At 41.9% G+C, this 13053-nt stretch overlaps 1 protein-coding gene across 1 annotated transcript in view; it reads right to left on the reverse strand.

Annotated features, from left to right (window-relative positions):
- Positions 1-385: 385 nt before the first annotated feature.
- tbc1d10ab (TBC1 domain family, member 10Ab) overlaps positions 386-13053 on the reverse strand; it is a 39036-nt gene continuing 26368 nt past the window's right edge. Inside the window, exons 6-9 of the mRNA XM_060908312.1 lie at positions 12708-12773; positions 11917-12106; positions 11463-11617; positions 386-4121 (exon numbers count right to left, since the gene is read on the reverse strand). Of these exons, the coding sequence (XP_060764295.1) occupies positions 3705-4121; positions 11463-11617; positions 11917-12106; positions 12708-12773 (828 nt within the window). The 3' untranslated portion in view covers positions 386-3704. The remainder of the gene's footprint in view (positions 4122-11462; positions 11618-11916; positions 12107-12707; positions 12774-13053) is intronic.

Genomic DNA, 13053 nt, shown 5'->3' on the forward strand with positions numbered 1-13053 from the left:
TTTTCCCTGCACAGTGTGTTCATCAGTCTGTAGCCTTCTTTAGTGTAACCCCCACTTAAATAATATCAGTGTCTGTTTGAATGTTGTGCAGGGGTGCCAATACACCTACAAAATGACCTGTATTGTCTGTGTAGCTACAAGCTGTGTGGACACGATGGCAAGTAGTAACAGTGTGCAGTGGTTTTGTTCTTACCTGCTGCGTGCACAGAACTTATCAGCTTCGTCACGCAGTTCGACTCGGAATGGAGCTCAGACACAAGAAGACAAAAAGCCTGTAGCGTTATAATCATCTCTTGGTTAATCAAGTTTAAATGCAAAATACACACACACACACACACACACACACACACACACACACACACAAGATGGACAAGGTGCAGTTCTGTTCCCAAAGTATAAATTTATAGGTGTCCAAATATAGGCATGCTGTATACAGTAAGCAAAATAGATTTATCAAGAAAATATGTTCTGTTGATCCATTAATGGTAAAAGAAACGCAAAAACCTCAGAACAAAGTGCAAACTGGATCAATCTAACAAACACACAACAGCATACAAACTGCTACTTCAGACAATAACACACAGTATATATGAACACACATGCACATACACACACTTACGGATTATCAGAGTTTTGTAAAAGTCTCCCAATCCACTTTCACTCAAAAGAAACATTTCCCCAAGTGTGCACTCCTCCCAAAGTTGCTCTCATTCTCCATTAATTTCTCCATATTAAATGGTATTCTAGCATCGGATTACTATGCAAGCTAATCATTTTCTTTAAACAGGAAGTGGTTTAGGGGAAAGCGGTGACATCCTTACGTTCGAACACAGTCACGCTATTCCAACAATCTGAATCTTGGTGCTAGGCAGGTACTGATAAAAGCAGCTGTATGAATTATACTACAGTGCTGGAATTCTTAAACCTGATTTAAATTAAAGCATCATCATCATTTCTATAGGAAGCGCTAATTCACAGGGATTTTAAAAATGCGTGTAAATTGTCTCCAGGGTTTGCGTTTTCTTTCTAACATTCAGAGGTAAAGAGATGCGAGATTTCCGGTTTCTCAGTAACAAGCTGCGTCCCCCCCCCCGATTAACTTCAACGAAGAGAGAAAACAAAAACAAGGCTGGCCATGAAACGAACGTTTATAGCTGCTATAACACAAGTGAAAACAGGAATTAATTTATTTCAGGGACGTTCCGCACCATTAAACGCAACTGTAAACGGATAAGTACTACTGTGTGTTCTTTAATAAATTAAAACGCAGTTCCTGGCAAATCCCTGTGGTATAAAAGGAATAACACACTTCATGCTGTTGTAGGAAAGTAATCAATTTCAGGGTGGTGTGATGGGTTGCTTATTTTCCTGAAATGGCACGTCCTGAAGTGAAGTGTTTTATTCCGGAGATAATTAGCAGGCATAATTTATTTATTTATTTTTAATTCTGGAAAAATCATTGCTCTTGTTTGTGTTTTGATTAGATTTAAAAAAAGTCATCTCGTGGATCATGTAACGGATTTATCATGATATAAAAATGAACACTGGTACATGCCTGTCTAGAATCCAGGTTGGACATGACACAAAAGCGTCATGACCGTGTGACGTGAGATAGTGGGGTATGAAGAAACAGCATATTTAGGTTTATCTCAATATCGAGCGAGGGTCATTATTGTCAAACACACACTTTGTACTGCAAATACAGGGCAGTACAGTTCCTACATTATTACTGGGTAACCGTATGTGTGCGCGCGTGTTTTAAATGAATCATACTTTTACAGTCTCACGGTGTGGATTGAAATGGTGTCGATGAAAACGGAAGCACGTGAATTTTGTGAATTTAAGAAATGCCTTTGGAAGAAAACAAATGCTTCTGGTGTAAATTTCTACCAATATCCCAATAGTCCTGAACAAACACAAATAGCTTCATTACCGAAAAGTCAAAAGTTAAATCTGACTGGCCTACTTATTAGTTTAGCACAAGTCTATAAACTTTATACACGATGTTGATGATGGGTGTTGGATCTTCTGTTTGCGTGCTTTAAATTTCCACAATTAACAATTTTACTCTAAATCAGACTGACTAAATGACAAAGCAGCCATGTTTGGCCCCGTCATAGAAAACATTGGCCCCTGTGCAAATGCTACTTCGTGCGTATCCGAGCTCCTACTTCCAAGTCGGAGATCAAGACAAAGAAAGACATGTTGCACCCCCTAGTGATCAAAACCCATCACGTGCACGAACCCATTGTGCTGAGGCAGTCGGAGGCCTTTTGGGTCGGTTTCACCAAAATTACGCGCAGATTCGTCAAACGCCAAATTTAGGTCCTCTCATCTCTGCAACATTAAAAGTAAATGTAAAAAAAAAAGTATGACGTATTGTTGCTTAATAAACAAAGTTGTTAGTGTCGACATTGGCAAACCCCTGTGGTCTAAGAAGATTTAAATACTCCAGGACATTGTTTTATTTTCTTAGAACACCATGAGACGGCGCAATGGCTGCATTCTCACCCCAAGGTTGATTATTTTCCAATAACAGCATGCCCTGTAGTGACTTATTCCTTACGTAATATAGATACCAATAAATGATCCTTCAGTCGAAGACACGATTTTGGTCCTCTGTCTTAGGGGAATGCATCCTCTCAGCAGGACAAGATAAGAAAAACAGCTTCACAATAGGATGAGTTTTTTCTTTTTCCTTCTTCATATTTTTTTACATAATATTATATATAAAGAAAGGCTAGCTACCTAGTCTCCTCCCAAATGGACTGATTTTTAAATCGTTTGCAATAACGCATGTTACTTTATATAACGTAAATCGACACGTGCCTAATGCAGAAACAGCTCATTAAGCACGCCGTGTTTGCTGTTCATCAAACCTCAGCGATTTTCCAATATACTGGAAAGCAATTAGCATCATTTTGCTCAACAGATGACATCATTAAGCTATTTAAAAAAAAAAAAAAAAAAAAAATGCACCCGATGATGAAAATTTCAGCCCTTTTATGTTTCCGAATCTGTGTGCATATCTATATAAATGCACCACGTTTTCCAGAATATAAAGTCACTCTCCCTTTTAGTCCGCTTTGGAAAAAGATACACGCGAGTCATAGCTGCTCTCTCAAATATTTTAGGTCTCGAAACACTATAAACGTACAAACTGCACCTTTAATAACTGCAGCTGGCATCGTCTAGCTTAAACGTTCACCTCTAAAATGAGGCTTCAGTGCTTCCTGCTGGTGTACGAGTTAATTTTTCATTAGTGTTGTTGTACGTGAGAATTCTTCCATAGCTTGCGTGTCTGATTATAGCCACTGTGTCAGTGCTGTCGAAGAAACAGGATTTTTAATATTATCTTAGCAGTAATCTAATGGTAGTGTACCGTCTCACTACTACTAAACAAACATGAACATTGTGCCTTATAATCTGGAAAACATGGTAAATAACATGGCTTTCACATATTCTTGGTCCTTAAGAATTAAAACATTAAAAAAAAAAAAAAAAGCTCCCGTACAAATTTCTTCATGAAGCACATGGATGTGATGTAGAGGAAAACAAAACTCCAGCGTTTGCACCCAGTGCATTCTGGGAACTGCAGTCCACTCACACCGGATGCAGAAACCTGAGAAAGGGCCGTTTGGGCCAGGAATCTTCAGACGCAGTAAGTAAACACTGACAAATCGGGACGACCATCGTGTGGTACTCTACAGGTACGTGTCATGTTCTGTACTGCTCAGACTCTGATTGGATGCCTGAAGATTCGTGTCCTTTAGCAGTACCTGTGATTGGCTGGGTAAAGCCTGGTCCTGCAGTACCTGGTCCTGATTGGCTGTATGGAGTGAAGAGTCTTTGTCCTTATTTTTATCTGCCTCTCTTTTCTTTTTCTCCTCCTTCTTTCTCTCATCGCCTCCTGAGCTGTTGATCTGCGCCGGCTCCACGATGATGGTGGGTTTCTGTTGCAGGTCCTGTCGGCTGGGAGGCTCAGCGGCCATTATAGCGCGAGCTCCGTGCATTCTGGGAGGAGAGGTACAGTGTAGTTCCCCGTGTGCCTCCTTCCAGCGTCGCAGTTGAGCGAGATGCTCCTTCTCGATGTCTCGCTCGGACACCGGCAATTCCAGAATCTGGAGGGATTTAAAATAAATAAATAAATGACAAAATTAGGGCCCGCCAGTGCTGGCGAAGGAGGCGTGGTCGCCATCTCAGTGCTGGCAAAGGAGGCATAGCCGCCATCATTTCAGTGAAGGAAGCATGATATACATGTTGAATATGGTCTAACAGACTTGAACTAAATAAATAGCGACAACAACAGTGTACTGAGAACCTCAGGGCAGAAAATGCAGAGGAAAACTTTTACGTTTACATCTGTTTTTTTGAGTGTAAGAATTATATCTGGATAAGGACCATGATATATCTCATCTCATTATCTCTAGCCGCTTTATCCTTCTACAGGGTCGCAGGCAAGCTGGAGCCTATCCCAGCTGACTACGGGCGAAAGGCGGGGTACACCCTGGACAAGTCGCCAGGTCATCACAGGGCTGACACATAGACACAGACAACCATTCACACCTACGGTCAATTTAGAGTCACCAGTTAACCTAACCTGCATGTCTTTGGACTGTGGGGGAAACCGGAGCACCCGGAGGAAACCCACGCGGACACGGGGAGAACATGCAAACTCCACACAGAAAGGCCCTCGCCGGCCCCGGGGCTCGAACCCAGGACCTTCTTGCTGTGAGGCGACAGCGCTAACCACTACACCACCGTGCCGCCCACCATGATATATATATATATATATATATATATATATATATATATATATATATATATATATATATAAAAAAAGCAACGCTAAATCTACATCCAGGTTTCCATGAAGCTGCTTTATAGTAATGCCTATTGTTAAAAGCATTATACAAATAAAATTTAATTTAATTAAATACACTTAAGAAGCATTTGAAAAAAAGAGATTTAAATCTGACTGCTGAAACCACAGTCACTGATCTAGACATAGTACTAGTGTGAATACAGCCATCTCTCCAATCTCTCCCAAGGGAAAAAAAGGGGCCCCCCGAAAATATCGGCATAGTTCGAACACTGAGTGTAGGCACTGGGTGTAAACAACAAATAGTTTACAATGTCTGGGTAGCAAACAGATGGCAGAATTGGTGTCCGGTCCTCCTTAGGTTTCCATTCTCCCTTGCCCCGAGTCTTATCATATGGGTCAAACCCATCAATCACAGCCAGTTTCTCCACATACCGTGCCCTTTCTGCAGCTGGTAATGTACTCACATAACCAGAATTATCAGCCATCGTGTCACTTTACTCTCGCTCGTACTTTGTTTTATATTGTGAGTGCATGTACTTGGTCTTTCAATATGGTGCCTAACAAAATCTCGCGGCGTGGTGACGTCATGTGAACGGGGTCTATAAAGGGTACTTGCTGCACCCCTTGATGGGGGGCTGGGAGGCTGCTTTTGGCGTCGTTTGCAGAGCTGCGTCTTTTCTTTTGTTTTCGCATCCACGTTTACTCATATACATTCGCTACGTGCGCCCTTGCTGACATACTGATACTCATTACAGGGCTAGAATTTCGTGAAAATTTGCAGGAATCCGTTTAGATTCTCGCAAAACCGTTTTGCGAGAATCCTGAGAATCCAATAAAATAATTTCAACAACTTTTGTGTTTGTTGTGACTGTGTGTACGAGTTTGAATTCTTTTCACAGGCAGTCAGTTGGCCTCCAACTCAGCCCTCAAACCACAAATACAGTACCAGTTACAGTAATTAAAATACACATTTATAGACCCCTTCGCAGTAAACGTCATTCATACACAAGAGGAAATTGCGCGCGCAGCCTGGACTCAAAAAAGACTCCGCGATGCCTAGTTGTTGTGTTGTCGGGTGTCAGAATCGTAGCAGTGATGGGGTTAAAATGTTCAGAATTCCAGCAGGATCTCACCCATTCCAAAAAAATTGCCGACGTCTATGACTGTAAGCCATCAAACGTGTAGACTGGGATGAAAGCACCATCAAAAATGCGCGGGTTTGCAGCGCCCACTTCATCACAGGTAAGATCAGGCTATTTATTAAATCTTTCTTTTTTATTCTTTCTAGTCTTCGTTTATTGATGTAGCAAAATACTTTGGTAACGTTTGTCTGATTAGCTGGGTCATAGTTACACAATGTAATGAATATTGTTAGCATGTTAACTTAGCTTTGCATGCAATTTTGTTTGTAGGAGAGGTCTTGCTTGACTCAAGCAGTCCAGATTTTGTGCCATCATTATTTGCGTATGCCGAAAATCACAATTTTAAAGCAAGGATGGAAAGGTAAAATTGTGTGCCCTCACTCTAAATGCCAACTTACGTTGACTGCTCTAACCTAGCTCCCGCCCCGTTCAGTTTCATTTCTGCTCTCTGCCTCTCGCTTTTTACGCAGCTCTGATCTCTCTTAGCTGCACTCTTTACACTATCATTCCTTTCATGCCATTACCTCCTGCAAATTGCTGTTTAGTGTTGGTATTTGCTGTTGTAGCTAAAGCCACATTGCCATCACATCACTGGCATAATTTGATTAAAACAAAATGAATATGAATGTCCCATTGTTAATCAAGTTGTACATGCCCGCACATAATCATATGCGTCTAAAGACTTGTAGGCACGAAGTTTTTCGTGGGTGTACACTGAAGTCTTGTCAATAAGGTACGAGTATATATCTGGCCATTGTATACCAGGGAACTTACTAACATCGTCCGTCCACTCTTTAATTAAATACGGATCCGGTAGGCGATGTCCACTTGTTATGGCCCTTTTCCACTACCCTTTTTCAGCTCGCTTCAGCCCGACACGGCTCGCGTTTCGACTACCTCAGAGCAGCATGACTCAGCTCGCTTCAGCCCTACTTAGCACCCAAAACTCGCACGGTTTTGGAGTAGGGCTGAAGCGAGCCAAACCGAGCCGAGTGGGGCTAGGGGCGTGAGGAGACACTCCCCTGTGCACTGATTGGTGAGGAGGAGTGTCCTCACACGCCCTGCGAGCACGCTGGGATCTTTAAACGCCGTAAACCCGGAAGAAGAATAATTACGAGAATTTCTGAAGCCTTATGCGCCTCGCCTCATCTATACGCTCTTCCCAGTATCTGTTGGCGTTGTCGGTGACAACAAGCCACAGCACCAAGACCAGCAACACTAACGACTCCATGTCCTCCATGTTTATTGTTTACTCTCCGGGTCGTGAGACTACCGCTTAAAAGCTCACTGATGTCACTGTTTGCGCCGCCTAACGACATCACGTGACGTCCACCCACTTTCGCTAACTCCACCCAATGTGTCCACCCACTTCCAGCCAGCACAGTTCAGCGCGGTTGTAGTCGAAATGCAACTCTAACATCCCCACTCAGCCCGACTCAGCACGGCACGGCTCAGCCGCGTTGGTAGTGGAAAAGCGTCATTAGAGTTAACTTATTTATGTAGCATTCTCGATCTTGTAACGACAATTGTTTTGCATAACCTGACAGCTCATAATGCCGGTCTATGGGCAGCGCCATTGTTTCTGGGTCCAGGCTGCGCGCGCATCCTGGCAACGGTCGATTTGTTTACAAACATGCGAAGGGGTCTATACACACTATCAAACTCATCATCACTTTATTTCACTCCTTAATCATCAAGTCAACAACTGAAGAATGGAGCCGAGGACAAGATCTTCAAAAGCCTGCTGCAAATACAGTAACTGTCACAGTAAACATTACAATACACAGAGTTATTCACAGTAACAAACGTCACTATCTCAATCCTTAATCATCAAAAACCGAACAACAGAGAACATCTGAATGTCAGAAACCTAACTGCACCAATGTGTCAGGGTCATGCCAAACTATCATTTAGTTTACTCTGCCTCATCACTGACAGCGGAGTCTGAATCATCACCACTACTAGCAACCACACTAGAGTCAGGGTCAGGATGCACAACGGCATACAAGTCAGTACTGGCAGAAGTAGAGCTTGCACTGTCTGAGTGACATTCTGGGGTCAAGCCATGGAGGATCTTGTTTATGTCTTTTCTCATGTCAGTAACCTGTATTTGTGTGTGTTTATCATATATTTATTCTAGTGCTGTCAAAGTTAACGCGTTAACGCGATCTCAATTTAACGCGATTAAAAAAAAAATAGTGCCGTTAACGCAAATTCTAATTTGGCCCTGCGAGTCACCCGTAGTTCCTGTTGAGGCTTGTCGCGCGCTGCTTCAATAAGAGTACGTGTGAGTGATGGAGAAAGGCATAGACATATAAACATCCTCGCCGCCATATTGGATGTGGCAAAGTGGAGATTCTTCAACCGTCTCTGGTGTAGCGTCTAGACAGTAGCCGAGAATAAAGATGCCTCATTCATGTGCTGCGTTTAACTGTACCAACAGGTTTACCGTCCAAACGAGATCACATGGGATTACCTTTCACAGGTGAGACTGGAAAAATACTTTTCAATACTGTTCCTTCAGTCTTCAGTTTCCCGGCTCATCTCTACCGGGTAGGTGTAGAGCAGGGGTGCCCACAATATTTTGATTCGTGAGCTACTTTTAAAATGACCATGTTAATATGATCTACTCGGACTAGGTTGTTACCACTACTAGGCCTACTATGACTACTAGTACTGCTACTACTACTACTACTAATAATAATAATAATAATAACAACAACGACACTTGTTTTGATTTATAAACATTCATATGCAATTTGTTTAATAATATGCAAACATGCATACAAAAAGGTGACTGAAATTTACATTCAAATTATGTTAAATGCATAAGCTTTGTACTCCTAAACGTATTTTTGTTCAAATCACTGTTAACTTTTATAAACCGCAAACTACTAATAAGTAAACATGAAACAAGCCCACTGTAAAAAAAAAAAAAAAAAGGGCTATGTTTAGAAAAAAAAAAAAGTTAAATGCATCCAGACAGGCATTGTAAACCCCAAAACATTTTTGTTCACATCAATTGACTTTTGTATAGCCTGCTAGACAGAGATTTGACATTTACAACAATTTTATATAAAAACATTTTTTCCTTCTTTTATGTTTTTTAAATTTTTTTTTTTTTAACAGTGGAACTTAGCAACAGCACAACATTAATACATAGCATACTGATGTAGGCCCTAAATCAAATCTTAATCCGATGATGATCGGCACTGGAGGGAGTCAGAGAGGGCTGCATAGTCCGGACAGTAGCTGCTGGTAGCGAGCCTCAAGCAGGCCTTGAGATGATCGTCGGACATACTGGAGCGGTATTTAGACTTAATGATCTTCGTATGCGAAAAGGCCGACTCGCACAAATAAGTGGAGCCGAACAATGGGGTTAAGGAGGTGGCACATTGCCGCATGTTCGGGTACTTCGCCTCCGTGAGTAAATTCCAAAACGGCCCATGCGCCCTGGACTTCGACTCGATGTCAGACTGCAGCATCAGCATCTCGTCTTGCACGGCAGACGTGTTCAGCTGAAACAGTGCCGCAACTTTTGAGGCGAGGGAATCCACCTCAGTATCTTCCCCGAATGGGTGGCACATGAATGTAGCTAGTGGCTCGAGCAAAGCAAAGCCTTGAAATCGCTTCTCAAACTCTGACTGGAGAATTTCAATCTGCTCAGTGTAGCGCGCACTGTTAAGTTGCGCAAACGCCCTCCCTTGCATCTCCAGCTCTGAGGCGAGGTTTCGGAAGTTTCCTAAATCACGGCGCTGCATCTTTGAAACCAGCAGTTTCATTTTACTGGTTGTCATGGTAACCTAATGTAACTTTTTTTTTGACGCAGCGCTTGGCTGACATTTCGCTTCAGGGAAAAAGCGAATTTGTTTACATGTAAAAATGACCACGACGTTTTTTTTTTAAATTTCATAACAAATATATTAATATTTACATATCAATCATGAGATCGACCATCCCTGCCTTCGAGATCGACCGGTCGATCGCGATCGACGTAGTGGGCACCCAGGGTGTAGAGTTATAAGCAGTGAGAATTAGAGAATACAGTGCCACACCATGATGAACGTTTTTATTTTTGTTATGTTTTTTTTTCTTCTTTTATGGCAAATACTTCTCTTCAAAAGAAACTAATGAGTAAAATAAAGCTTTTTTTATTTTCACAGTGATATGCACTTTATTTTTCATCCCTTGGTTTTTTCATCTAATATGGAAGTTATGGATGTCAGTGGCTGTGACAAGACGTGTTATGCTCTGCAATAAAAAACATTGGTACAAAGCAAGCCCATTCACTTTTTTATGCTGATAAGAGAATTACAATGGTTTTTCATGTGACAAAAATGTGCGATTAAATTGCGATTAATCGCGAGTTAACTATGACAGTCGCGACATCAATCGCGATTAAATATTTTTGACAGCACCAATTTATTCATTTCATTGGTCTTGTCTTTCTGATTCCGAATGACTGCACTAGTGTGCGTGTGTCAGACTCCTGTATAGGCTATAGATCATTATATGCGTGACGATCATCGACCGTGAAACAGAATGCCCACCGTGCTTTGATTTTGTCATAGTGCAGGCTGCATATCTTACACCTCGCCTTGACCGTGAAATCGTCTTCAAAGTCGAAGTCATAATTGTCTAGTAGGTCATCGCCCCACGCCTGTAAACCGCGCCGCGATATTCTTTTCGTTTTTTCAACGGATTTCGAGGTGTTTGGCTGACTATCACTTCAGCTGGAGTACGCCATCTTGTTATTCGACAACAAAAGCCACCTGGCGAGTACTCGGCGGACTAGATGCAAGCGACACCAAGCGAGTGAAACACTTTGCACATGCGCAGAACGTTTGTTTATCGAAACCGTTTGTGGAATTTTTGTGTTGAAGTGATTACTTTGATATTTTACGATAAAATTACGATATTTCTTGAATATTTTGCGCGAATCCGTTGAGATTCGCCTGGGGAACAATTTACGCGAATCGATTTGCGCCAAAATTCTAGCCCTGCATTACTGATAAAGATGCCTTATTGTTTCTTTTTATTTATTTAATAAATTATTTAAAAAAAGTTTGTTCTGCGATAGTTTGTCCTCCTTGGTTTGGTTAAGGCCTTCGAGCCAGGCCTTAACAGTATGAACGGTTAAAATCTCATCATAAGCCGAGACAAATGAAACAATTAGTAGATCATAAATTGGCATCAGACCTGCAGTAACACACACTGCCCATTAGATGGACCTGTAGGGTTACTTGTTCCCTCTTAGTGCCATGATGAAGAGGTCATGACCTGCCTGCATGCGAGAGGAAACCGTAAAGGCTTTGAAGCAGCTTATGAAAATGTGATTAGCTGATAACGCAACACATCCGTTCACCGTTTAGGAGGAGCGTGATAAAAAGAGATTGTTAGAGTGTGAAAGGAAAATTTGAAGAAGACTTCTAATCCTCTTTTTAGAAAATAATGCAAGAGCAGGTTTCAGTACCATATGAAAAAGTGTGTGGTACCTCTTTAATGAGGAAGCCGTCCTGCATGTAGCGTGGCTCTATAGCCCGGAGCCTCTCCATCGTCTCGTACTGACCCTGACACGCCTTTATCTTCTCTTGAGATCCCAGCATGCACTTCAGTAGCACCAGGCCCACACGGAAAATTACTCGGACACCTAACCAAACACAGACACAAAATATCTGTGGTTTAATCATCCACCTGCATCAGTTGGAGTTAAGTTAGGAGATAAATCATCACGTAAAATCCTAAACCATTCAGTTAGTCGTAAAAGAGATCATTTTACAAAAAGAGCACTTGTTGAGCATTCTGACTGCACCACAGGCACAGAAATAGGTGATATAGTAACTGCATGAGGTGATCTTTGATCACAACACTTTTACGCACCAACAGGAAACTCTGTGTGAAGTAAACTGGGTGTGTGAAACATGGTGAGAGTGTTTGTGAGAAACCAACCCTCGCAGAAGAACATGTCCCAGACGCGCAGCACTGAAGCCCACGGCAGCGTGCGCGAGAAGGCACACATGAACCACTCGGTCATATAGAGCACCGGATCGATCTTGTACTTCTTCAGATGCCGATGAGCCACAGGAGACACGCGCTTCAATAAAGAGAACAGGATCTCTCCGTCCAGCTGGATCGCCTCCTACACACACACACACACACCCTTTTTTACACATGCAGGAATTAAACTGTAATTCATGAGAAAGGGGCTAAATAGAAATGTCTACACTCACTAGTGTGTAGATGTTTATTAGTTGTTGGCGGGGGGGAGAAAAAAAAAAAAAAGTGTAATAGCTCCACATAAACATGCAGACAGAAGAAACCTGGCTCACCATGTTTTTAGTACACACACCATGTGGTTTTTCATGTTATATCACATTACCCACTACTGGCAATTAAAATGCATTTAAAAAAAAAAAAAAAAAGGAGTCCCCCCTCCACCCCTATTATCTCCCAAAGACAGAAGAGCTACTCAACAGGTGAGGGTGAAGGCTAGCACATGCTTGCTAATACAAGCTGTTCAAAAACGTTTCACGGGTTGAACTTTGACCAGCCTGGTTTGGACTGTGATGAAATTGTCTTTATCCTGATTGTTATGTCAGTTAATGCTGACTCAGAGCTGCAATAATAAACAACTCGTATCTGTTGATCCGCTTAAGGGGTTTGAACTTTACTCACTGAGGTCAGCAATTTCACCTTTTGTGCTCGAGTGTGTGCACGTATGCGTGTGTGTACTCTCTCACCAGGCCTGCACTGTAGTAGCCAGGCAGATATTTCTCGCAGATTTGCACCAGACTCCAAAACGCATCCTAAAATACAAAAAAAAAAAAAGTTACTCAGAGCTAAATCGTGTGGATCTAGTGAGCTGCTCAGGAGGTCAGGATGGTCTGCACTACACTGCCACTCACTTTAACTTTCTTACATAAAATATAGCATTTGAAATATGTGAATATTAAACAGCTTGTAGATTTATACCATCGATTGTAGAAAACATGAGCAGTGTATCGTCTCCAAAAAAAAAAAAAAAAAAAAAAGTGTATCCACCACAGGTCTAGTACCCCTGCTGACCGGCTGGCTGCAGTACAATTT

The sequence above is a fragment of the Neoarius graeffei genome, chromosome 25 (assembly GCF_027579695.1).
Source record: "Neoarius graeffei isolate fNeoGra1 chromosome 25, fNeoGra1.pri, whole genome shotgun sequence".
NCBI lineage: Eukaryota > Metazoa > Chordata > Actinopteri > Siluriformes > Ariidae > Neoarius > Neoarius graeffei.